This window comes from Mastigoproctus giganteus, chromosome 10, assembly GCF_048544385.1.
Source record: "Mastigoproctus giganteus isolate SK-2022 chromosome 10, ASM4854438v1, whole genome shotgun sequence".
Lineage (NCBI taxonomy): Eukaryota > Metazoa > Arthropoda > Arachnida > Uropygi > Thelyphonidae > Mastigoproctus > Mastigoproctus giganteus.
Genome location: NC_143584.1, coordinates 179207934 through 179233501, shown reverse-complemented (window position 1 = coordinate 179233501; position 25568 = coordinate 179207934). Strand labels below are relative to the sequence as shown.

Genomic DNA, 25568 nt, shown 5'->3' with positions numbered 1-25568 from the left:
AAGCTCTATTTTTTTGAAAGATAAAATTATCTGTGTGAGATCAGAAACAATTTTATCCTCTCTAGGTAGTGCTAAGTTGAGAGTTCGTTAATGTTTGAGTTTGTTAATCAGTCAAAAACATCAAATCCTGTATCCAATCATCATCTTCCAATTGTTATTAAGATTTTTCCTTTTCTATAAGAAAACTGGCAAAAGGTCCGAATAATCCAACAAACCGACTTAAGACTTTGTAGGTTGATAACTGCCTCATAAGGCAGTAGAAAGATACGTCATTATGGTAATCCTCAAGATCCAACTGTTCAAAGAAATTTTTGAGTTGGAATGGTTCTTTATATTTGAATAAATATTATTTACAACCTGTAGAAACATTTTCCATAACATTATCATATTTGAAATGTTTAGCTACGAAGTGTTCACAGTGCAATGGATAGGCAGAAATTTCACAATTCTTGGATCGCTTTTTAAGAAACTAATAAGACCTCCATTTTTAATTAACATTGGAACTGCTCCATCAGTTGCCATATTCATGAGATTTTTAGTGGTACTCCAGCATTTGCAAATACAGGTGACCCCCACTTAACACTGATAGTTCATTCCGGGAAAACAGAGCGCTAAGTGAATCAGCGCTAAGCGAGCGCCATATTCCCATAAGGTAACATATGTATTTGTGAGTTGCGGTCTATTCCATAGGATATTTTCTAATCAATAATAAATGGTAGTGAAAATATGCACCAATGTCGATTAAAAATATTTAATATTCAAAATTTTGTACATATAAAATATTCTACATTATATACACATATAATTATGAGGTAATTAACTAACGAAAATCATGAATTTATTAATTCGATGGCCCTGTGCTCTCGAGTTTTCGTATTGTTGGACTGAAAAATGAGTCGATTTTGGGTTGTGCTTTGGCCTTCTTCCTCTCATTGTACAACAAGATGTAGGGATTCATTTCTTTCTTCAAATTTCTTATTACCTTGGCACTTCGTTCCATGTCAGGGTCGTTCTCCCGGAAATAATCACACATTTTTTCGAAGTGTTCAAAAGCTTCACTAAGTCCTTTTGCAGTCAGCGACTTCATCGGTTCTTCATCTATAGTATCTTGATCATCATCTCCCTCAATAGCAAGCTCTTGTTCTTTTATAATTTCCATTAGTTCTTCATTACAGAGGCCATCCCTGTCGTTGTCGATCATCTCTTGTACGATGTCTTCGTTAATTTCGTGTAATCCTGCTTCTTTTCCGAGCTCAACAATTTGTGTTTTAACATTTTCAACGGAATCATCAGGTTCCTGGGAATGCTTTATGCAATTTTTCCAAACTTTCCTCCACACTCCATTCATGGTTTTCTGAGTCACTTCATCCCAGGCCCTTGAAATGTTGTAGATGGCGGTTTTAATGTTATAGGATTTCCAAAACTCCTTTAAACTCAGTACATTTTCAGTGTTGATGGCTTTAATAGCTTGGGAAAAGGTGTTCCTTATGTAGTACGCTTTAAATGTGGCAATTACTCCTTGGTCCATTGGTTGGATCAGAGATGTAGTGTTTGGAGGCATGTAAAAAACTTTTATGTGATTGTTCAAGTCTTCTAAGCTCTCTTTGCTTGGGTGACCTGGTGCATTGTCCATGATTAGAATAGCTTTATACCCAATGTTATTTTTTGCACAATATTTTTCCACTGCAGGACAGAAGAACTCAGCATACCAATCAATGAAAAGTGGTCTGGTTACCCAAGCTCTTTTATTAGCCTTCCAGATGACAGGTAGGTTTGATTTAGCTAAACCTTTAAGAGCCCTTGGATTTTCGGAATAGTAAACTAAAAGGGGTTTTAATTTAAAATCCTCCGCAGCGTTACCGCCCAACAACAAAGTTAACTGATCCTTCGCCGCTTTGAAGCCTGGCATGTTTTTTTCTTCTTTCGATATGAAACTTCTTGTAGGCATTCGTTTCCAAAAAAGACCTGTTTCATCTATGTTAAAAACTTGTTGAGCAGTATAACATCCCTCTTCAATAATTTTAACAAATTCTTTTTTGAAAGTTTCGGCTCCTTGTTGATCTGCACTTGCAGCTTCTCCCTGTATTGCTACGTTGTGCAGGTTATAGCGCTTTCTAAATCTATCAAACCAGCCCTTACTAGCGTTAAATGGTTCCACGTTTTTTTCGGGGTGAGCTTCCTTTAAATCTTCATATAGGCTCTTCACTTTTTCTTTAATAATAATTGAACTTAACGGAATTCTATGTTGAATGTTGTCTTCAATAAAATTATGTAGAAGTTTCTCCATTTCAATCATAATAGCCGGCCTAGCCCTGGTCAATTTAGTTGCCTGCAGGGGAACAGCTGTTTTTCCAGCTGCTAAAATTGATTCTTTATTTTTTATGATTGTTCTTACAGTTGAACCTGCCAGTCTTAAATTATTGCACACATCCACTTGTCTTTGACCGGAATCAATTCTCTTCAAAACGTCTAATTTAATTTTCAAACTCAATGTTTTTCTTACCTTTCCAATCTTTGCACTGCATCCAGACATTGTTGCTTTTTCATTCTTATCCGCTATAACTCTCTGCAAATGTAACTGCGTTGCATTGATTGTGATACGATGTTCGAGTACAGTAAACTGTCTGTATGTCTAACACTGTATGCACTGAATGATATCTAGAATTCCTCTGGCAAGTGAGCTGAAGACGGTGACAAATGTTTTATTTATCTGAAAAGTTCGATTTTACCGTGCAGTAAAATCAAATGGTTGTTTATTGCACGAAAATACTGTAATAAATTATGGTGTGAGTCATGGAGAATGTTTATGGAATTTCCAAAACAGTAAAACAAACAAATTTTATGTACTTCGGATGACCACAAGGTCAGAGGAGTTCAGAAGACAAGAGAATACTGTACAAGAAACAGCAACGCATTTAGCACTCATGGGATTGATTGTGTGAAAAACATTTCGCAAGTTATAGTTCCCACAGTAAAACAAAAGAAGAGATAGGGAGTAAATCTATTTTTAGTATCTTTCTATTACAGGTCAGAACAGAAAATGCAGACTTCGTAACAGCATATGACACTGGATGGTAAATTTTTTCAGCTTGTGTACTAAAAAAGAATTTCTCCCTTGAAACTATCCACACCAAGAAAATAGAGCATATTGAAAGTTTCAATTTTGTACATAGAGTAGAAATTATAAAAATAATTACTGTATTTAATTTCATGGTGGCTATTTTCTCCTTTTGCCAAAAAAAAAAAAAAAAAGGCTCAAAACAGACTGGACTGAAGACGGATTTGCCAAAAATTCAATCTGTATGCTAGTAAAATAGCGTTCTAGTGAGTTTTGACAGCGTTATAGTCAGATTCGGGTTATAATATAAGAACAGCGTTATAGCGAATCAGCGTAAAGCGAACCGCGTTATAACGGGGGCCTGCTGTATTGTATCAAATGCATTCTTATACTGACACCAAAAGTTGCTTATTCAAGCACTACTAAATTTAACATTTCATCTTTCACAACTACATCTGCAGAAACACAATGAACATACACAGCTAATTCTGGGTTATCTTGAATATCTGTGGATTCAACAAGAGATAAACTGAATTTTAAATAACTTTTCAACCTCCTCTCAAAATCCTTACTGATTTTAGAAATACATAACACAAAATCAGAATTTGCATTTTTAATCTGTAAAGTTTTGAACCATTTGGATCTAAAATTTTAATAACTTCCTCCATACTTTTCTTAATAAATTCTCCTTCAATGTATAGATGTACAAGTAACATATTCCATGATATAATGAATCTAGCCTTGGTTGTGATATCAGCTTCCATGCTAAAAGATGCCAATAATGTCTGCTGATTACATAGGCTACAATTTTATACACTTAAGCTTGTTTGTCCATAATTCTAAATTAAGAGGATACTAAGTCAAAATCCACGCATGATTTTTCTTGTAATGATGTTTTAAGTTGCTAACGTTATAATGAGTAAGTGATACATTGCAAATAAGACACAATGGTTTGCCATATTTATCAGTGAATGCAAAATCTTCCCACTGAGGTTTTTTTGATTTTCTTCTTGATACCTTCTTTTCTTGTTATCTAGTGTCATAATGATAAATAATTTATATTATTCACATAATTTTATTAGATTATCCTCAACCGATATTTCAAAGAATCTGGATAAAAGAGTTTAAAAAATCAGAAAGTAACGTTTAAAAATTGGGGGTAATTTATTAACTTTGATAGGAAAAGTAAATAAAAATAAATAAAATTTCTGTTTATATTCCAGGATGACCGTATAAGGTCAGAGGAGTTTACAAGGTAGAAAGAATAAAGAAAAAAACATTATATTGTATTTAGTAGTCACGCAGGCTTGAATTACAGTCACATAAAATACATGCACTTTTGTATCGTTATGCTTGACCACTCAGCTACACAGACCTTAACCACCTAACCACATAGCCAACACGATTGATCTTTTCCACACAGCCAACCCTTCCAAGTACATAATCGAGGTGAGTGGTCCTCCAGACATACGTAAGATCACAACTTGGTGATGGTCTCTTTCCCAATGAAACCTTTTTCTCATGAGCACTCTCAACCTTGTTGTTTTGTATTACAAGAATGCAGGCACCTCCGTAGCCAGGTAGGCAGGAGCAGCAGTGCGTAGCACATGCTTCTTGATTAGACTGGGGTTCAGGCCCGTGACCACCAAATACAGAGGATGCTGAAAGGTCAGGGAATGACCACCGCATATCCCTGGAGCAATATGGCCTTAGTTGCTAATGCTCCTAAAAACCAAATAACAAAAAACAACAACAACAAGAATGCAAAATGGGATGAACCGAGAGATTTCTTTTCTTCTTTTCCATAGTGTGATTACCGTTTTAAATTTTCTGATGTCAATATTTGCTCAGAGATCATGTCAGTGAAATTACTCCTGTAGGGATGAAATCCTTTATTCCATACTTCAACTTAAAATCTTGTCCTTTATAGCACATATATTGAAAAACCTAGGTTTTTCAATATATGTGCTAAGACTGTTCAAGATAAGAATGTTGCATATCGCAATTAGCTTTCATCCATATCTCCAGGTTCTTTCTGCCTACACCAAAGCTCGTAACAATTGTAAAGCAGTTATTAATCAGTCCAAACCAGATTTTGAACAGGCTAAGAGTAGAAAAGACGAGCATTCTGGTCTCTTGCCCAAGCTATAGGCCACAAATCTTGCACATTTCTATTCTCACCTCTGTCAAAACCAGATGGTTCTATTGCCATCTCAGCTAAAGATAAAGCTGACCTGCTAGCATACCACTTTTCTTCTAACTCGTCTATTGATGATTTCAGTTAATCACCTGCTACCGTTCCCAGTACATCCCATTCAATGCTGACTGTGGTCTTCCATCAAAAGGATGTCAGAAGAATTTTGAACAATCTTGTTGCCAAGAAAGTGCCAGGTTTTTGATGGTATTTCTCCAGTTGTTCTTGAAATCTGTGCTAATGAGCTTACTTCTGTTCTGTGTCACCTTTTTACACTTTCTAATTCCACTGGTGTTTTCCTTTCTGCTTGGAAATTTGCTCATATCCAGCCAGTTCCTAAATAGTGTGATAAATCCCTCCCATCTAATTATTGTCTCATTGCACTTACTTCTACTCTTTCTAAAGCAATGGAGAAATCCATTAACCGCAAACTCCTGGACTATCTAGAAACCTTCCATCTGATCAATAATCACCAGTACTGATTTACATAACCCATCTATGGACAAATTCAATGGAAATGTTTGGTGAAACTCAAGCAGTTTCTTTTGACATTTCAAATGCTTTTGATTGTATTTGGCATAAAGATCTTCTAAATAAGCTTCCATAACGGTTTGACAACTGTTTTTTGTAAATGGGTATCCAGTTTTTTTTTTGACTACTCACTAAGGGTAATGATAGGCAGCTCTCTGCCTGGTGTTCCCCCAAGGTTCAATTCTTTCTCCTACTCTTTTCCTCTTGTATAATAATGATCTTCTTTCATTAGCCAAAAATGCTATCCATAGTTTTGCTGATGAGAGCACATTGCATTCCACCTACCAGTTTGAGAAACCTTGTCTCACACAAACAGATTCAACTTCTCGAATAGCCACTAACAATTCCTTAAATGCTTGTCTCCAGATAATTATCGAGTGGGGCAAAGATAATAATTGTTATTAATCCTTCTAAAACTCAGTCCTGTCATATCTTGCAGAAAAGAATTCTTCTGCTTTTATGCTTATCTTTGACAACGTTCAGATTTTTAGACAAGATCACACATCTCTCTATTATGCATTACCCTGACCTCTTTCTCTCTTGGCATAAGTACATCGCAAATATTGTTTCCTCTGCATCTAAATAACTGGTTTTTCTCTTTTGCTTTCACTTTTACTTTTCTTCCAAACAGCTGCTCACTCTATAGTATTCTGGGATCGAGGCTGCATATTTTTTAAGCTCTTAATTGCAGGTTAGTTTTTGAAATAATTTTGAAGTTTTTTTTTATTATTTTAATATACTAAACTGTAGTTAATATATAGTTTGAATTCCTGTAGTCACTTGGGTTAGTTTATTTTTGTATTTAGTTAAGCATTTGGAAAGTCACAACTTAATATTTAAATAGCCTTTGCTATCAGTATTTTGGCAGGGTAGCTTAAATTTAATTTCACTAGTGGCTAAAAGTATTGTATTGTATACTTACAATACAATACTTTTAACCCATCTATTCTATCCATATTGTAAGTTTAAATTTGTAAAGTATTTGGAAAGCTAAATCTTGATATTCAGATAGCCTTTGTTATCTGATTTTCCCATGAATTTTGTAACTTTTGTACTGTAGTTTAAATTTTTGTCAACGGTTTAATTTCTGCAATATTCTGTTCTGTAATATATTGTAAATTTAATTTTGTAATCTTTATAAAGCTCAAATTTAATTAAATTATGGTTGTTACAAGATCCACTTACAATACAAAGCCCAGGGACATCAGGACATGAACAGAAATACTTGCAGGCATTTCCAGTATGAGTCACGACTTCATCGTTTGTACTGCCTGTGGGAAGTATTCTAAGACTGGTCGAGTAGACAGACCTAGCTCATCTGGTGATTCTTTTCTTTTCAACCAATATAAGGAGTATACCGATCTCAAATTACATATTGGTGTGTTACAAAAAGAATGTAAGTCACTGAAAAACAAGTGCTTCCGCTAGAAACAAATGTAACTGAGAGCTCATCAGGGAGACTCAAGTATCTCCTGACCTGCCAAGTGATGCACCCCCGATTTGGGACCCAGATGATCTAGTTTTATTGGGTGACTATTGTCAGGGAAACGGGTAACATTTTTTGTAATAGATGGTCCAAAACCAGAATGTGTTTCCCAGGAGCTACAACTGATGATGTTACTAACAGATTGTCAGATTTTAAGGGAGGTAAAGAGAGAATTATTATTTATGTGAGGACTAACAATATTGTTTGTTTGTTATTTGGTTTTTAGGAGCATTAGTAACTAAGGCCATATTGCGCCAGGATATGCGGTGGTCATTCCCTGATCTTTCTGCATCCTCTGTATTTGGTGGTGATGGGCTTGAACCCCGGTCTAATCAAGAAGCGTGTGCTACGCACTGCTGCTCCTTCCCACCTGGCTATGGAGGTGCCTCTAACAATATTAAACCCCAATATTTAACAATATTAAATGACCTGACCATCTGTTGCAGAAATATGACTATGCTAAGAAAATGCCACGAGTTAGGTCACAATGTGTATGTGTCTGCAATTCTGTCCAGACACGACAGGAGGACTATATGCTGAAAGCCTTGTGAATTAACTCAAAACTTGAGGGAATCTGCAAGGCTCTAGGGGGAAATTTTATCAGCATTGCCAGCTTTTGTAGGTGTAGGAATCTATTTTGTACAGATGGTATTCATTTGAACAAATGTGGTGCAAGGATTTTTGCCAGTATGATTGAGGATACACTAAAGGTTCAGGGATACTGCTTGTTAGGGGGGGGGAGAAGGGTAATTAAGATCCTCATTTATCTGATGATATGGGCCAAAGTAATGGTTGCACTCACCTCACAAATTCTTGTTTGTTGCCACAATAGCCAATGTTGATAGGATATTCTGAGAGTAGCAATGTTTCAAATGAGAGGGAAGATACAGCTGGGATACAAACCTAAATAACTTCAAGTGTCGGGGTAGTAAACTATAGAAAACTACTTAGTCTCAACTGTGTCTACAGTAATGTTAGGAGTGTTGTCAATAAAACAGCTGAATTTGAACTCCTGGTGAGGACAACTAATGCTGATATAATGGGGCTAACAGAAACGTGGTGCCACCTGGAAATTGGTGATGACGAGTTCCAATTATGGTATGTATAATGTATTCGGGAAAGATAGGGAAGATAGAAAGGGTGGAGGGGTCATGTTTCTTATCAAAAGCAGCCTGAGCACAAAAATAGCTTTTGCTGAGTCTGAAGTTATGTCTGCCAGCACAGAATCTGTGTGGTGTGAGTTAGTCGGAAGCAAAGTAACAATAAGAGTGGGAGTAATCTACAGACCAGAAGATTGTGAAGAATATGAGTCTTTACATGCAGATGGAATGGGCAAGCAAGCATAAATGTCTTATTTTACATGACTTTAATCTGCCCCAAATTGATTGGAATAAGTGGGAGGGAAACTCGCAATGGGGAAAAAACTTTGTTTTAAATAAACTAGATGATTATTATCTGTACCAGCATGTTAGAGAAAGAACTAGGGGTGAGAATATTCTTGACCTTATCATTACTAATGATTCAGATGACATTGCAGGGCTTCAAGTACAGGAACCATTGTCAGGAAATGATCATGCAATTGTCAGCTGGAAGATAAAGAAAGATGTTGCAACAGTTAAAGGTAAAGGCACAGGTTTTAACTTCAGAAGTGGGGCCTTTGACAGTTTAAGATACTATATGGCATCTGTGAACTGGGCAGATAGCCGAAAGATGCTGAATACACTCGAATTATGGAATACTTTTAAAGCAAAAATCACAGAAACCATAAACACATACATACCTTTAAGAAAATATTGCAGGAGATGGATGATGCCGAAATGGATGACTACTGAGCTGGCTGGTCAAATAGAGTAGAAAAAGATATCATGGGACAGTTACAGAGTACTGAAGCCTACAACAGATACAAGTTGATCTGTAATAGTACCACAAATAAGGTCAGGGAGGGCACGGCTACATATGAGAAAGCATTGGCAAACAAAGCAAAGAAGTGGACAAGGAATTTTTCATGTATGTGAATACAAGGAAGAAAAAAGCGAATCAGATTGGACCCTTGTGCACTGGATATGGGAAGGTCTTAAACATCCTAGCTGATGTTGCAGATGAATTGAACAGGTACTTTGCATCTGTCTTTACTGATGAAAGACCCTTCATGCTGAGAAGAGGCTGTGCCATATGAAATTAGTGATGTTGTAATTACAGATGATTGTTTATTAGAAAAACTTTTGAGCATAAAATCAAGTAAGGATCTTAGAGTTGGTGGCATATACCCTGTAGTTCTGAGGAAGCGCAAGAGGGAGTGTATGGAACCATTGAGGTTAATTAACTGTTATTAAACAACCTAGTCTTAAAAAAAAAAAGTCTTAAACAACCTAGTTGATGTTGCAGATGAATTGAACAGGTACTTTGCATCTGTCTTTACTGATGAAAGACCCTTCATGCTGAGAAGAGGCTGTGTGAATGAGGCTGAGCCATATGAAATTAGTGATGTTGTAATTACAGATGATTGTTTATTAGAAAAACTTTTGAGCATAAAGTCAAGTAAGGGTCTCAGGGTTGGTGGACTATACCCTGTAGTTCTGAGAAAGAGCAAGAGGAAGTGTATAGAACCATTGAGGTTAATTATGAGGGCATCTTTGGACTTGGGGAGATTCCTTCGGATTGAAGAAGTGCCAATGCATTGCCAATACATAAAAGCAGTTATAAGAGTAAGGGTGGTAACTACAGACCAGTTAGTCTGACTTCAGTGCTAGGAAAATGTTAGAGGCAGTGATTAACGGTGCAGTCCAGGAACATTTAGGGTAAATCATGTTTTACTAACATAGTAGGTTATTTTGACACAGTTACTCATGAGCTGGATTTAGGGAATAATTTCAACATAGTTTATTTGGATTTTAGCAAAACATTTGACTTGGTCCCTCATGAGAGGTTGCTGTATAATCTTGAACAGGATGGAATTATTGGTAAGATTCTAAGATGGTTTGCTGGGTGGCTGCAGGATAGAAGGCAGAGAGTTGTGATTAATGGATATTCTTCAGACTGGCGTAATATCAAGAGTGGAGTCTCTCAAGGATCGGTTCTTGGACCACTGTTGTTTCTTTTTCATAAATGAAATCAATGAAGGGATAGAAGGCGTGATGTCGAAATTTGCAGATGACATAAAGATTGGCAGAGTAGTTAATGATCGGGATGACTTGAACAGACTTCAAAGATGGTCAGAAAAGTGGCAGCTATGTTTTAATGCTGCTAAATGCAAGGCATTACACTAGGGTAATAGACTACCCATAAATAAACTATACACTTGGTGGCACTGAATTAAAAATAGTGGAGGAGGAATGGGATCTGGGAATTAGATTTTCAGAACAGTGTCAACAAGCACCCATGGTGTCCTATCAATGATTTATCAAATGTTATCCTGTAGAGATAGAGAGGTCATAATCCCACTGTATAAGGCATTTGTAAGATCACAATTGGAATATTGTGTTCAAGTATGGAGACCTCATCTGAAAAAAGACATTGGGCTTCTTGAAAGGGTACAAAGACAAGCAACTCGAATGGTGAGATTGGAATAAGGACGACCGTATGAGGAAAGACTCCGATTATATGGGCTACAGAGCTTGGCAACCAGGCACCTCAGAGGTGATCTGATTGAGGTTTATAAGGTTCTAAGAGGGATTAGTAAAATGAATGTAGGTGGAATTCTCACTGTTATAAAGAATTCCAGAACAAGGGTTCATAAATTCAAATTACAGGGCTGGAGGTTTATATTAGATTGTAGGAAGTTTTCTTTTAGCCAGGGAGCCGTTGATAATCGGAACAAATTGGCCTCGCAAGTAGTTGAGGCTAACAGTTTGAATACATTCAAAGATCTACTGGATACTCACATGTGTGATGAGGGAAGGCTTATAATTTGTGTTTTCTTATCTACGTGTTTTTTTTTTTTTTTTTTTTGCTGGTGCAGCAAAAGCCTGTGGCTTCCTTGCACAATAGAGCAAATGCTATTACTATTACTCTGTACAAATCTCAAATTCGCCCTATCATGGAATATCGCTCACACATCCGGGGTGGTTGCTCCAAAACCTCTCTCAGGCTTCTAGACTCCATTCAAAAGAAGTCAATTAAAGTAAATTAATGACCCATCTCTAACAAAGTCTCTCCACTCTGCATCTCATAAACATTCTGTTCCTGATGCGTGCCTTTCCTATATTTTCACAGACACAGTTCTTCTGAAATTCCCACTCTCTCTTCCATATCAGGCCGAACCAGTGCCGTAACTAGTCGGCATCTTTTTCCTGTCCAACTTCAAACTCACAGAACCAACTTTTCTTCTTCTTCCTCATTTATTCCTTCACCTTCTGTTTTATGGAACAACCTCCCTTCATACATATTTTCTTAAAATTACAATCTACAAAAATTCAAGTCTAATGTCAACAAGTATCTTCTTTCATCTTCTCAACCTTCAACCCATGCACAGTACTAAGTACAACAGGTTCTAATACCTCTCATGCTTGGGGTTTTCATAAAAAAAAAAAAGAAGCATTTTCAATCATGGCAAATCACTTAGCTCCCTGTTAGACAGAAGTTTATCAAATTCTAACAGGGAGCTAAGTGATTTGATAATAACTGAGAGCGAAGTGGAGGAGAAATTGATGAAGTTAAACATAAGGATGGCACCTGGGGTGGACAGGATCTATCCAGTTATATTAAAGAAGGCAGCAAAGGAAGTAAGCAAACCCTTATTTCCTTACTAAACCCTTACTTAGCCATAATTATGAGAGCTTCCTTGGACTCAGGGGAGGTCCCCATGGACTGAAGCTGTGCCAATGAATCACCAATTCACAAAGGGAGTTTGAAAGGTGACACAAGTAACTACAGACTTTAGCATTAGCATTAGTAGAGGCATTTGATGCAAGAAAGCAAGCTTATGCAGCATCAGCCAAAAAAAAAAAAAAAAAAACCACTCCCCCTTCACACCCTCTGTTCGTTCAAAATACCTGTCCAGCTGAGCCTTAAACTTATTTAGGCTATCAACTTCCACAACAAGGGATGGAAGTCTGTTCCACCAACCAACCACTCGCTGGCTAAAGGCAAATTTCCGCACGTCTATCCTACATCTGTCTTTCCTCAATTTGAATTTATGCCCTCTCAGGTAATTATTCTGAGCGAGAGGAAGAATCCCATCAGCATTGAGCATGCTCAAACCATTCAATGCTTTATACACCTCTATCAGATCACCTCGCTGGTGCCTAGTCTCCAGACACTGTAATTTGCAAATCTTAAGCCTTTCTTCGTAAGAGCACCCCTTTGTTCCATTCACTAATCTTGTTGCCCTTCTCTGTACTCGTTCCAGCAGCTCTACATCCTTCTTGAAATGAGGCCTCCAGGCCTGTATACAGTACTCTAGGTGTGGCCTGACCATTGCCTTATACAAGGGAATAATCACCACCTTATCCCTGCTAGAAAAATTCCTATATATCATTGACAATACACCATGAGCTACTCTTGCAGCCCGTCTGCACTGCTCAGAGAACTTCATATCTGCCTGCACAACCACCCCCAGGTCCCTTTCATTCTCTACCACTGTCAGTGTAATACCACAGAGTTGATACATTGCTCTGGGGTTGCTGTTTCCCATGTGTAGTACTTTACATTTGTCAATGTTAAACTTCATTTGCCACCTCTCAGCCCATCTGCTCAACCTTTCCAGATCCTGTTGCAGCAGCATAGTGTCAGTAGTGTCCTTGACAACCCTGCCTACCTTTGTATCGTCTGCAAACTTCGACATTAAGCTTGATATACCATCATCAATATCATTTATGAATACAGAAAACAATAATGGACCCAACACTGAGCCCTGAGGGACTCCACTAATAACATTAGTCCACGACGAGCAGTGTCCATTGATTACCACTCTCTGTCTTCTCCCCCTCAGCCACCCCTTTACCCAGAGCAGCAATTTGCCTCCAATGTTACACTGCTCCAATTTGTGCAGCAGTCTTCCATGTGCAACAGTATCAAAAGCCTTTCTAAGATCCAAGTATATAATATCAAAGTTATTCCCTGCATCCAGTTCTTTTGTGACTGCATCATAGTATCCAATCAAATTGGTCAGGCAAGACTTCCCCTTAACAAAACCATGCTGTGTCCGAGCTATAACTGAAGTCTTGTCTAAATGATCCTGCAGTGCTTCTTTAACTAGTGCCTCCATTAATTTTCCTGGAACAGAAGTTAAACTCACAGGTCTATAATTGCTTGTGTCAGCTTTTGATCCTCCTTTGTGAATTGGGGTCACATTTGCACATCTCCAGTCTATGGGTACCTCCCCTGAGTCCAAGGAAGCTCTCATAATTATGGCTAAGGGTTTGCTTACTTCCTTTGCTGCCTCCTTTAATATAACTGGATAGATCCCATCCACCCCAGGTGCCTTTCTTGTGTTTATCTTCAACAATTTCTCCTCCACTTCACTCTCAGTTATTACAAGATTCTCTAGCTTACTGCTAGAGTTGAATACACCTCTGGCTTTCCCCTCGCTAAATAACTCCTCATGTGTGAATGTCGATGCAAAATATTCATTTAGTTTGTTAGCTACCTGAGCAGGATCATCAACAGTTGACCCATCGATATCAAGTGGACCAATCTGATTCATCCCCTTCCTTCTAGAGTTTACATAAGTAAAGAACTCTTTGCTGTTTTTCTTTGCATCCCTTGCCAAAGATTTCTCGTAATCTGCCTTCGCCTGCCTAACCTCCTTTGTAACTTGGTTACAGATCAACTTGTATCTATCATAGGCTTCTGTGTCATGTGTTAATTTGTATGTATCCCATGCATGTTTCTTCTCTGCCATATGCCTCATCAGTTCATCTGACATCCATTTAGGCTTAAACCTTGAACAATATTTCTTAGTTGGTATGTAAAGCCTAGTAGCTTCCAAGATAAGTTCTTTGAATGCTTCCCATTTTGAATTTGCTGTTGGTAACATCATGAGTTGGTCCCACTGTATAGAATTTAAATACTGTCTCAGTCCATCGTAGTCGCCTTTACGGAAGCAATAACCCTTCCCTTTACCCCTAATGGTAGTTACCTCTTTGAGTAAATCCCACTTCAGCACACTGTGATCACTGCCACCTAGTGGTTCATTTATCTGCAGATTCTTAATGCATGAAGAATCACTACTGATAATCAAATCAACAGTATAACTCCCTCTAGTTGCCTCCCGAACATGCTGATGTAGAAAACAATCATCCAATAAATCTCCCATTATAAGACTCTCTGATTTACTGACCCACTCTATTTCCCTGTACAGTTTCTTATTATACTCATCAGAGTCATTAGGCCTATTAGACTTGTTAATTTAACTTGTGTTCCGGGGAAAATAATGGAATCACTGGTTAAAGAAGCATTGCAGGATCATCTAGACAAGATGGCAGTAATAGTTAAGAACACCATGGGTTTGTTAAAGGGAGGTCTTGTCTGACCAATTTGATTGGATACTATGATGTGGTCACAAAGGAACTGAATGCCAAAAATAATTTTGATATCATATACTTGGATTTCAGGAAAGCTTTTGATACTGTTACACATAGAAGACTGCTGTACAGATTAGAGAGGTATGGCATTAAGGGTAAGTTGCTACAATGAATAAAGGGATGGTTGACTAGGAGACAACAGAGAGTGGTAATCAATGAACACTGCTCTTCGTGGAAAAATATTATTAGTGCAGTTCCCCAGGGCTCGTTGTTGTTTTGTATACTTATCAACGATACTGATGAATCAGGTTTAACGTCCAAGTTTGCAGATGATACAAAGGTTGGCAGGGTGGTTAACAACAGTAAAGACAGTATGCTACTCCAGCTGGATCTAGATAAGTTGGGAAAATGGGCTGAGAAGTGGCAACTGAAGCTTAATATTGACAAATGCAAAGTACTGCAAATGGGTAGCAGTAACCAAAGAGACATATACCAACTGTGTGGCACTACACTCAGGGAAGTGGAAAGTGAAAAGGACCTGTGGGGTAATTGTGCAGTCAAATATGAAGTTCGCTGAGCAATGCAGACCTGCTGCCAGGGCAGGTCATGGAGTCTTGTCAATGACATATATGAATTTTGCTAGCAGGGACAGAGAGGTGATTATCCCATTACACAAGGCAATGGTCAGACCTCACCTAGAGTACTGTGTACAGGTCTGGAGGCCTCATTTTAGGAAGGATGTAGAGTTTACTAGAACGAGTACAAAGAAGGGCAACAAGATTGGTGAGGGGAACAAAGGGGTGCTCTTACCAAGAAAGGCTTAAGTTCCGCAAATTGCAGCGCCTGGAGAGTAGACACCTGCGAGGTAATCTGATTGAGGTGTATAAGGCCTTGAATGGGTAGAGCAAGCTGAATGCTGATGGGATTTTTCCTCTTGCTCAGACTAAGAACCTGAGGGGACACAGTTTCAAATTGAGGAAAGATAGTTGTAGAATAAATGAGTGGAAATTTGTCTTTAGGCAGCAGGTAGTTGATTGGTGGAACAGGCTTCCATCTTTTGTAGTGGAAGCTAATAGCCTAAATAAATTTAAGGCTGAGCTGGACAGACATTTGGAACGAATGAAGGGGTGAAATGGGAGGGTTTTTTTTTGGTTTTTTTTGGCTGATGCTGCATAAGCTTGCTTTCTTGCATTGTATGCCTCCAGTAATGCTAATGCTAAATATTTCCCAAGACCATACATACATAATTTTTTTTTTTTTATTGCATGATGTGAGCAATACACGAAAGAACCAGTTTTTTCCTGCTTCCTTTGTGTATCATGGCCATGAGGTCTAACTGGAGAGTTCAGCACCATCGTAATACCCAAGCCCGAGGTGGGATTCGAACCCATGACCTTTTGGGTTGCCAGGCAGGCACTTTACCCACCCAGCTAGCCCGGTCGGCATACGTAATGAATATGTAAAAATGTAATTAATGATGTTGAAATATCACATGTTTTTTATTAATGAAAAAACTTTTGAGCCTACAGTCCAGTAAGGCTACTGGGGTTGATGGTATACCCTATAATCTTAGAGGAGGTGGCAAGTGAGAGCATTGAACCATTGAGGCTAATTATGAGAGCATCACTCAACTCGAGAGTGATTCCACTGGATTGGAAAAGTGCCAATGTATCTCCAATACATAAGGGCAGTTCTAAGAGTGAAGTGGGAAATTACCAGGCAGTCAGTCTAACTTTAGTAGTAGGGAAAATCATGAAGACAATGATCAAGGGTGGAATTCAGGATCATTTAGATAGAAATGGAATTCTGAAGGATACTCAGCATGGTTGTAAAGGGAAAAATCATGTTTAACTAATCTGGTTAGCTATTTTCATAGGGTCACTCAAGAGCTGGATTTAGGGAATAATTTTGACACTGTTTATTTGGATTTCAGCAAAGTATTTGACTCAGTCCCACATGAGTGGTTACTTTATAAGCTGTAACAGGTTGGAATCACAGGGAATATCCTTAGATGGATAGCATGGTTTCAGGGCAGGGGGCAGAGAGTTGTGATAAACAGTTATTCCTCAGTTTGGGTTGATATAAGAAATGGGGTTCCACAAGGATCAGTATTAGGACCACTGCTGTTTTTGATTTTCATAAATGACATCTGGATGGCTTCAGGGCAGGAGGCAGAGGGTTGTGATAAATGTTGATGTAAGAAGTGGGGTGTTCCACAAGGATCAGTATCAGGACCACTGTTGTTTTTGATTTTCATAAATGACATTGACGAAGGGATAGTAATAGTGGCATGTGATGCAAGAAAGCAAGTGTATGAGCTTATGTAGCATCAGCCAAAAAAAAAAATTTCACACAACCATTCCCTCTAAATGTTTGTCCAGTTCCTCTTTAAATTTATTTAACCTATCAACTTCCACAATGACAGATGGAAGTTTGTTCCAGCAATTAACCACCCGCTGGCTAAAGGTAAATTTCCACACATTATCTATTCTACATCTGTCCTTCCTCAATTTCAATTTATGCCCCCTTAGGTTTGTAATCTGAACAAGTGGAAGAATCCCTTCAGAATTCAGTGTGCTCAACCCATTCAAAGCCTTATACACCTCAATCAGTCATCTCGCAGGTGTTTTCTTGCATCGTATGTCTCTACTAATGCTAAATATTTCCCAAGACCATACATACATAATTAATACGTAAAAATGTAATTAATGATGTTAGTCTCCAGCCACTGCAATTTGCAGAACTTAAGCCTCTCTTAGTAAGGGATCCCTTCATTCCCCTCACCAATCTTGTTGCCTTCTCTGTACATGCTCAAGCAAATCTACATCCTTGCTAAAATGAGGCCTCCCGACCTGTACACAGTACTCAAGGCATGGCCTGATAATTGCCTTATACAGAAGGACAATCACCTCCTTTCCCTGCTAGCAATATTCCTGTATATCACTGACAACACCCAATGACCTGCCCTGGCAGCCTGTTTGCATTACTCAGAAAACTTCATATCTGACTGCACAATTACTCCCAGGTTTTTTTCATTTTCTACCACCCTAAGTGTAGTACCACACAGTTGGAACGTTCCTCTTGGTTACTTCTACCCATATGCAGTACTTTGCATTTGTCAATGTTAAACTTCAGTTGCCACTTCTCAGCCCATCTTCCCAAATTTTCTAGATCCTGTTGCAGTAGCACACTGTCATTAACAACCCTGCCAACCTTTGTATCATCTGCAAACTTCGACACTAAGCCTGATATACCTTCATCAATATCATTGATAAATATACAAAACAACAGTGGACCCAACACCGAACCCTGTGGGACTCCACTAATAACATTAGTCCACGAAGAGCAGCGGCCATTGATTACCACCCTCTGTTTTCTCCTACTCAACCATCCTTTTATCCATTGTAGCAACTTATCCTTAATACCATTCTTCTCCAATTTGTACAGTAGTCTTCCATATGCAACAGTGTCAAAAGCTTTCCTGAAATCCAAGTATATGATATCAAAATTATTTCTTGCATCCAGTTCCTTTGTAACCACATCATAATATCCAATCAAATTTGTCAGACAGGACTTTCCCTTAACAAACCCATGCTGTGTTTGAATTATTGCTGCAGTCTTGTCTAGATGATCCTGCAATGCATCTTTAACTAGTGACTCCATTATTTTACCCAGAACAGAAGTTAAACTAACTGGTCTGTAATTACTCGTGTCACCCTTCGATTCCCCTTTGTGAATTAGGGATACATTTGCACATCTCCAGTCCGTGGGGACCTCCCATGAGTCCATGGATGCTCTCATAATTAAGGCTAAGGGTTTGCTTACTTACTTCCTTTGCTGCCTCCTTTAATATAACTGAATAGATCCCATTCACCCCAGGTGCCTTTCTTATGTTTAACTTCAACAATTTCTCCTCCACTTTGCTCTCAGTTATTACAAAATCATTAAGCACCCTGCTACAATTTGAAAACCTTCTGGCATTTTCAATCCTTAATAACTCCTCATGTGTGAATGTAGATGCAAAATACTCATTCACTTTGTTTGCTATCTGAACAGGATCAATATCAAGTGGACCAATCTGATTCATCTCCTTCCTTTTAGAGTTTATATAAGTAAAGAAATCCTTGCTGTTTTTCTTAGCATCCTTTGCCAAAGATTTCTCGTAACCGGCCTTCGCCTGCCTAACCTCCTTTGTGACTACATTACAGACTAGCTTATATCTGCCATAGGCTTCTGTGTGACCTGATAATTTATATGCATCCCATGCATTTTTCTTCTCTGCCATGAGTCTCATTAGTTCATTTGACAACCATTTAGGCCTAAACCTTGAACAATATTTCTTAATAGGTATGAAACGTTTAGTAGCTTCCACGATTGATTCCTTGAATGCTTCTCACTTAGAATTTGCTGTTGGTAACATCATCAGTTGATCTCACTGTACAGAATTTAAAAATTGTCTGAGACCACTGTAGTCACCTTCACGGAAGCAAAAACCCTTTCCTTTACCCCTGATGGCGTGATGTCTAAATTTGCAGATAATGTAAAGATTGATAGAGTAGTTAATGATCACCGCCAAGCAGAGTTTCTTCAGTGACCTAGATAGACTTCAGGGATGGTCAGAAAAATGGCAGCTATGGTTTAATCCAGCAAAGTGTAATGTATTACACATCGGGAACAGTAACCCCAAAATAACTTATACACTTGGCGGAGTTGAACTAAAGCCAGTAGTGGAGGAAAGAGACTTGTGTGTTATGATACAGTCAGACATGAAGTTCTCCGACCATAGTAGACAGGTTGCAAGGAAGGCCCATGGTGTCCTATTGATGATTTCTCAAACAATTGCTAGTAGAGATAAGGATGTCGTAATTCCCTTATATAAGGCTATTGTTAGAACACACTTGGAATACTGTGTTCAAGTATGGAGACCGCACCTAAAGAAAGACATTGTGCTTCTTGAAAGGGTCCAAAGACGGGCAACTTGCCTGGGAAGATTGGCAAAAAGGCATCCATGTGAGGAAAGACTTTGAATATGTGGGTTGCAGAGCTTGGAAAATAGAGGACCTTAGAGGAGACTTGATTAAGGTGTTTGAGGCTCTGAGAGGCATAAGTAAAATAAACGAAGATGAAATTTTCACAGTTATAAATGATTCTAGAACTATGGGCCATAATTTCAAGTTACAGGGGAAGAAGTTTTATTTTAGCCAGCAAGTTATAAATTACTGGAATAAGTTACTTACATAGGTGGTGGATGCTTTTTATTATTATTCATTTTATTTTATTTTTTGGCTGGTGCAGCATAAGCCACAGGCTTCCTTGCACCATGTGGCCATTGCTAATACTAATATCCAATAGCCTGTAATGTCCACCCCGGTTGATGGAACCTAAGAAGTTCTTTAACCTGCTATAGCCTACATCTTAAAATTGCGGCCCCCCCCCCCCTGCTTTGCCTATGGCTGTTAAAATTTCATTGGATTCAATTCCTTTTATGATATTGTAGATGCTACCCAATAATGGTTCCATCACTGTAATATCTTTGATAACACTGGTATAGATGATTCTGCAACTGAAAACTATGAATATAGTTTTATTTTTTATATGACAGGACTACCAGAAACCAATGTTATTTCTCCCTTGTCAGATATTTCAAAAAATAGAATTACAGCATTTTCTGTGGTGCCCCCAGTTGACAGACAAGTGCTGTAGGTGTTTTAACTGTTCATCTATCATTAATGTAACACTTTTTTGTTTAGAAAGATGTATCCAAAAAGGATGATTTTCACACCTGGAAGAAAAAATATCATCAACAAGTCACTTGTACTCCTTAACAAAGTATTTCTGCTACTGTGACATATAAAAATGGGATTACAGTATCTATCATGCTATTGAGAATACAGAGGGTTCCTGGGAGGAAGTCACCTCTAAAGCTATGAATGAGGTGTATCAAAAGTTGTGGAGTGATTGTGCAACTGACTTCAAAGGATTTGATGAGATTGGATTTGATTTGATGAGAAGATAGTTGGTTATGAATGATTTGGAAACGTTCAAATGTAGCACACGTCTTTGATGTATATTTGAACTTCTCGACAAAATATACTGTCTTTTTGGAAAATAAACCAGACATTGCTCAAAGCTTCAAGATCAAGAGAGCTTTGCAAAATAAAGTAGAGTAAACTACTATGAGGAGCTTCATGATGAGAATAAAAAAAAAAAAGCCAAGAAGTAATGACATTGAATTCGTTTATGTTCAAAGCTATTCAAAAACTGAATCTAGCAGAGCTTTAACTTCTAAGTGACTTCTTTTTGCAACAAAGAGAGCTCAGTGAAATGATCGAGATTCATCATGAGAAACCATTAAGAGTAGGTTTAGCAGCCCTGAGATGTGTTTTGTATGTGTAGCTGTACGTACGTCCAAAATCATATACAGTTGGTCGTCGACTTACGACCGACTTCTGTTCTGACTGACAGGTCGTAAGTCGATCTGGTCGTATGTCGGCTATATATTTATTAACAGTATTTTTAACCTTTCTAATCTTTTCGTCATCTTTATAATTTATTTTTATAATCTTTTAAATTTTTATCATCTTTTATTTTTCATTTTAAAGACAGTAATGTTTTCATCTTTTACTTAGTGATACTGTACATACCTTCGTTTCTACGCCCAGGCTATCTCTCTCTCTCTGAGGTTAAATTCAAACGTTCTCTACATTTTAATTGGTTTATTATTCATACTGTTTATAAAAAAACAAAACTACAATCTATAATTATATTGTACATAATGTGAAAAATAATACTGTACATAATGTACTGTAAAAAAAAAATACAATCTAAAATTAATGTAAAAATTAATACAAATGAAATTTACAAAATCAATTTTTAATCTTTGCTTGTGCTGGGTTGTGCATCGTCAGGGTCATGTTCTTGGGTTGAGGTAGGAGTTGTTTATTTATAAGATACCATGGAATGTGATAACTTCAAGTCACGTGCTATCGTATTCACTTTCTTTTCGCCTTCATACTGCTGGATAATTTTCATTTTACACTCTAAATCAATAGTTTTCCTTGACTTCTTAGTGGCGTATATGTAGATGAAGACATTTTCCTTTTACTAAACATTTTATGTGTATTTCAGTAGAATTTTAATTAATACACCACACGCAACAGATGCTTGAAAGCGACTGGGTGTATGTGAGAGAGCGACTGAGTGTATGTGCCTGGTGCTGTCTTCAGGCCTCCCGTCATCAATGTGCCTCCTCACCTGGGTTATGGGTGTCCTCAGTAGTGACTTCCTGATTTATTATTATTATTATTTTTTTGTGGTCGTAAGTCGCATAGGTCGTAAGTCGACGACCAAGTGTACTCTAGTATGTAGTACCATCGTGTGCCACACTGTGCATAAATTTTTTGAATATCATACTACTTATTTTTACACTGTTATTTCATAATTATGTAAGTTAATAAATACTGCAGTCTTAACTATATTTATTGTGTTTTTAAAATATATTTATTGTTTTTATATCACTTTTTGGACCTTGATAATGCATTTTACATTATTCTTATTGCAAATCTATTCTGAGTAACAGTTTTGCTCTTAGTGCTCTACATTCACGAAACCAAGAGAACCCTCATATGGACTTAAAATGTAAATTAAATGTGGTGCAATCAAGTGATTTACAAATTGAACACTATTATTGCCACATTAAAGGAATTGTTGTAAACTGCAACAGGTAATGCTGAAGAGATACCAAAGACATCTTCATTCAAGTGAAAATTAAACTATCAAATAAAATAAATACATTAATTAAAAATACAGAATAGATAAATAGTGAATAATTTTTCACTTTCAATTTATTGTAAGACTTAAATTTTTACTTGAATGAAGATGGCAGTTGACACCTCTTTAACATTAGCTTATCAATTCCTTAATGTGGTATAACAGTATTTAATTTTGTAAACCAGTATTGTATGAATTTCTGTATTGTAGTGCCAATGTTTATCTTAAATATCCTAAATATGACAAAGAATAGTTATTTACAGAAATTGCTCTAAGAACTATTTTCATGCCTAATTTAATTAAAACATTTCATTATGAATATAAAAGTTATACAAAACTCCTAATTGAAAATTATACATACTTCGATCACTGTAATCATCAACTAATATTATTTCATGAAGTAATGATGGTGGGCTGCGATTGATAACACTATACACGGTCCTCATAAGTGCTGAAAGAACTTCATTTGTGAATATGATGATAATACTAGCAGTGGGCAGTTCTTGATCATAGCGAAGAGATTTACACCTAACAGAAAAAATCATCAGTATTGGCAAAAAAATAAATAAACTAATATTCCATTTATATAGTTACTTTTTTCTTGGTTTTCATTAAAGAATTTCTTGAATTTATAATTTTGGAGGCTTCTTAAAGTAAGCTTATCATTTCATTAAATTAAAACATTAAATGGTTTCACACATTAGGCTACTGAATTCTCAGATCAAATGTGTTCATACAAATGAAATTTATTCTGGGAGACCATAAATAAAGCTAGGAAGGGCATCTCCAGGACAAACCACAAAAAGTCCAACCATGGTATTACCATTAGTATTGCCCATGTGGCACAAGGAAGCCTAAGGCTTATGCTGCACCAGCCAAAAAAAAAAAAAAAAGAGTAAAATAATAATAATAATAATAAAATTAAACCAGTTCTTATGGTAATCCAGTTTATGGGTTTGCTACGTATTATGTCAGTATAAGCATGTATGTGTTCATAGGCTGATCCATGAAATTACTGCCATTTCATGATAAAACTTAAGTTTTTCAATCACACTATCAAACAAATGAAAACTTGTTATTTCCAAAGTACTAGATTTAAACAAATTAGGTAATGTATTTATTGCATTAAACTTCAGTACATTCAAAATGTTTTTCTTAAATTAATAATTTTCTATAATTAATTTTATTTAATTATTTTTATGTGGCATTCTAAATACACATTAGGAAATGTAATGAAAATCCACCAAAAGTAACCTGAGATAAACAAATACCTAAAATATGTTTTTAAAAATGAGTAAATAAATAATATAAGATATTTTTAAAAAGAAAAAAATGTCTGATATCTTTTTTGTCCATCTTAATAAATTTGGAATGGTGTGGCGAATACTTCTAAACGAGCCAAATATAAAATTTCATGAAAACCCATTCACCAGGAGTTCAGTTACTAACCCAGAATGGATTATTTTGAGTCTTTGAGACCCCACACAGCTCAAAATCTCAATAGCTTTGAATGTAGTGTTTTCTTTGATTTTGCAGGTGTCTTTGTAGTTATTGTACAAAAAGTAAAAATTCAGGATCAAGTTAAGCCTAATCTCGATATTTATATGCCCATGCTGATAAACATGAATTTAAAATTGTTGCGCATTTCTCACAAACAGTTATCAAAGCACATGCTCTATATGTTTTATGGCAACATATTCAGTCATTATGTTCCCCCCTAGTTTGCATTATGGAAGAGTCTAGCCGTTAAAATTTTGAAGTGCATGTTTTTGCTAACCAGTCAAAGATAAATAAGGGAGATGTAGGAAACTGGAAGGCAGCATTACGGATTTTGAAGGTATTTGGTTCCACAGCAGAAAATGGGTAGCCTGTTTTCTGAACAGGCGATAGTTTTACCAGAGGGTGGAGACAGAAAAGCATAATGAAAGGTAGTGTTATTTTCTAAAATGATTTCAATATCTGATGTGAAATAGTACTTCACTTCTTTAACAGTTTGAAAGTATATTGCATTGTTCTTCTTCTAGGTTAGCAGTTTCACAACTCTGTTGGTGGCATGTATGGGTATGTTGACGTAAGACCATATGTGCAGTAGTTTGCGGGCGATTCAAAAGAATCATTGTAAAAATAAACTTTTAACTGCCCTCAAACCATGGGGGCAATTAAAAAGTTTATAATCAGGAATAATATGAACATGTCCAATATATAACACTTTGCTTATACATAGTGGTTTAGTAATACCTCATATCTGTAAAGAATTTGTATTGATCAATAGAAATACTTTGCTGCATATAATATGTCAACTACAAAAAATTTTGAAAAAAAATCATTAATCAGGAAGAACATTAAAATTGACTGTAACAACTTTGTATAAATGAAGCTTTGTTGTCAAAATATCCATAGTTTAAAGAAAAAATTATCTGAACTTGAAACTGTACTGTTGTCTAATTGGTTTGATATCTGGGGACTTGGGAAAATGTCCGAGATAACTGACTGGTAACTTTGCTAGTTGTAAATCTTGTGTGTAAACTCCTCTAAGTGCAGAGATGGGATTATAATATTTGTTAAAAATCACAAAAACCTTTTACCTTCAATAGCTGCAAACTTTGTCTTTTAAGGAAATTGCACTTATATTGAGATTTGCTCTTGTAATTTATTATATGTTTATATATGGTCTCAAACTGATGAAGATATTTATGTTGAATTTATCTCTTGGGTGATTTGGGAGGTTAATCTAAAATTAAATACTTTTTTGTATGGTAACTCTAATTTATCTTTACATTATAATTATAGTTCTTTTCTCTGAAATCTACAACTCTTGTAATGAACATTGTCGCTTATAAATTGACTATCTGGAAATAAAAATAAGCTTGATCTTTTCTTTACAAACCCTTCTACAGTCCAGTCTCATTTTTTCTTGGGATTCACTTATTGAATCCAATCATACTCTCATTTTCCTTTCTGTTATAAATTTTAAATTACAAAAATCCTTCCCTTACTCATCTAAAAGTTTCTCACTTTCCCAGCCGAACAACTGGTGTTTCCACTAAAGATTCTAAAATTTCAGTT

The 25568-nt window shown here is 36.7% G+C and overlaps 1 protein-coding gene across 1 annotated transcript in view; it reads right to left on the bottom strand.

The window, feature by feature from the left end:
- LOC150079584 (polypeptide N-acetylgalactosaminyltransferase 1-like) overlaps positions 1 to 25568 on the bottom strand; it is a 98978-nt gene that overhangs the window by 58104 nt on the left and 15306 nt on the right. The window contains exon 2 of the mRNA XM_090383127.1: positions 22864 to 23030. Within this exon, the coding sequence (XP_090239253.1) occupies positions 22864 to 23030 (167 nt within the window). The remainder of the gene's footprint in view (positions 1 to 22863; positions 23031 to 25568) is intronic.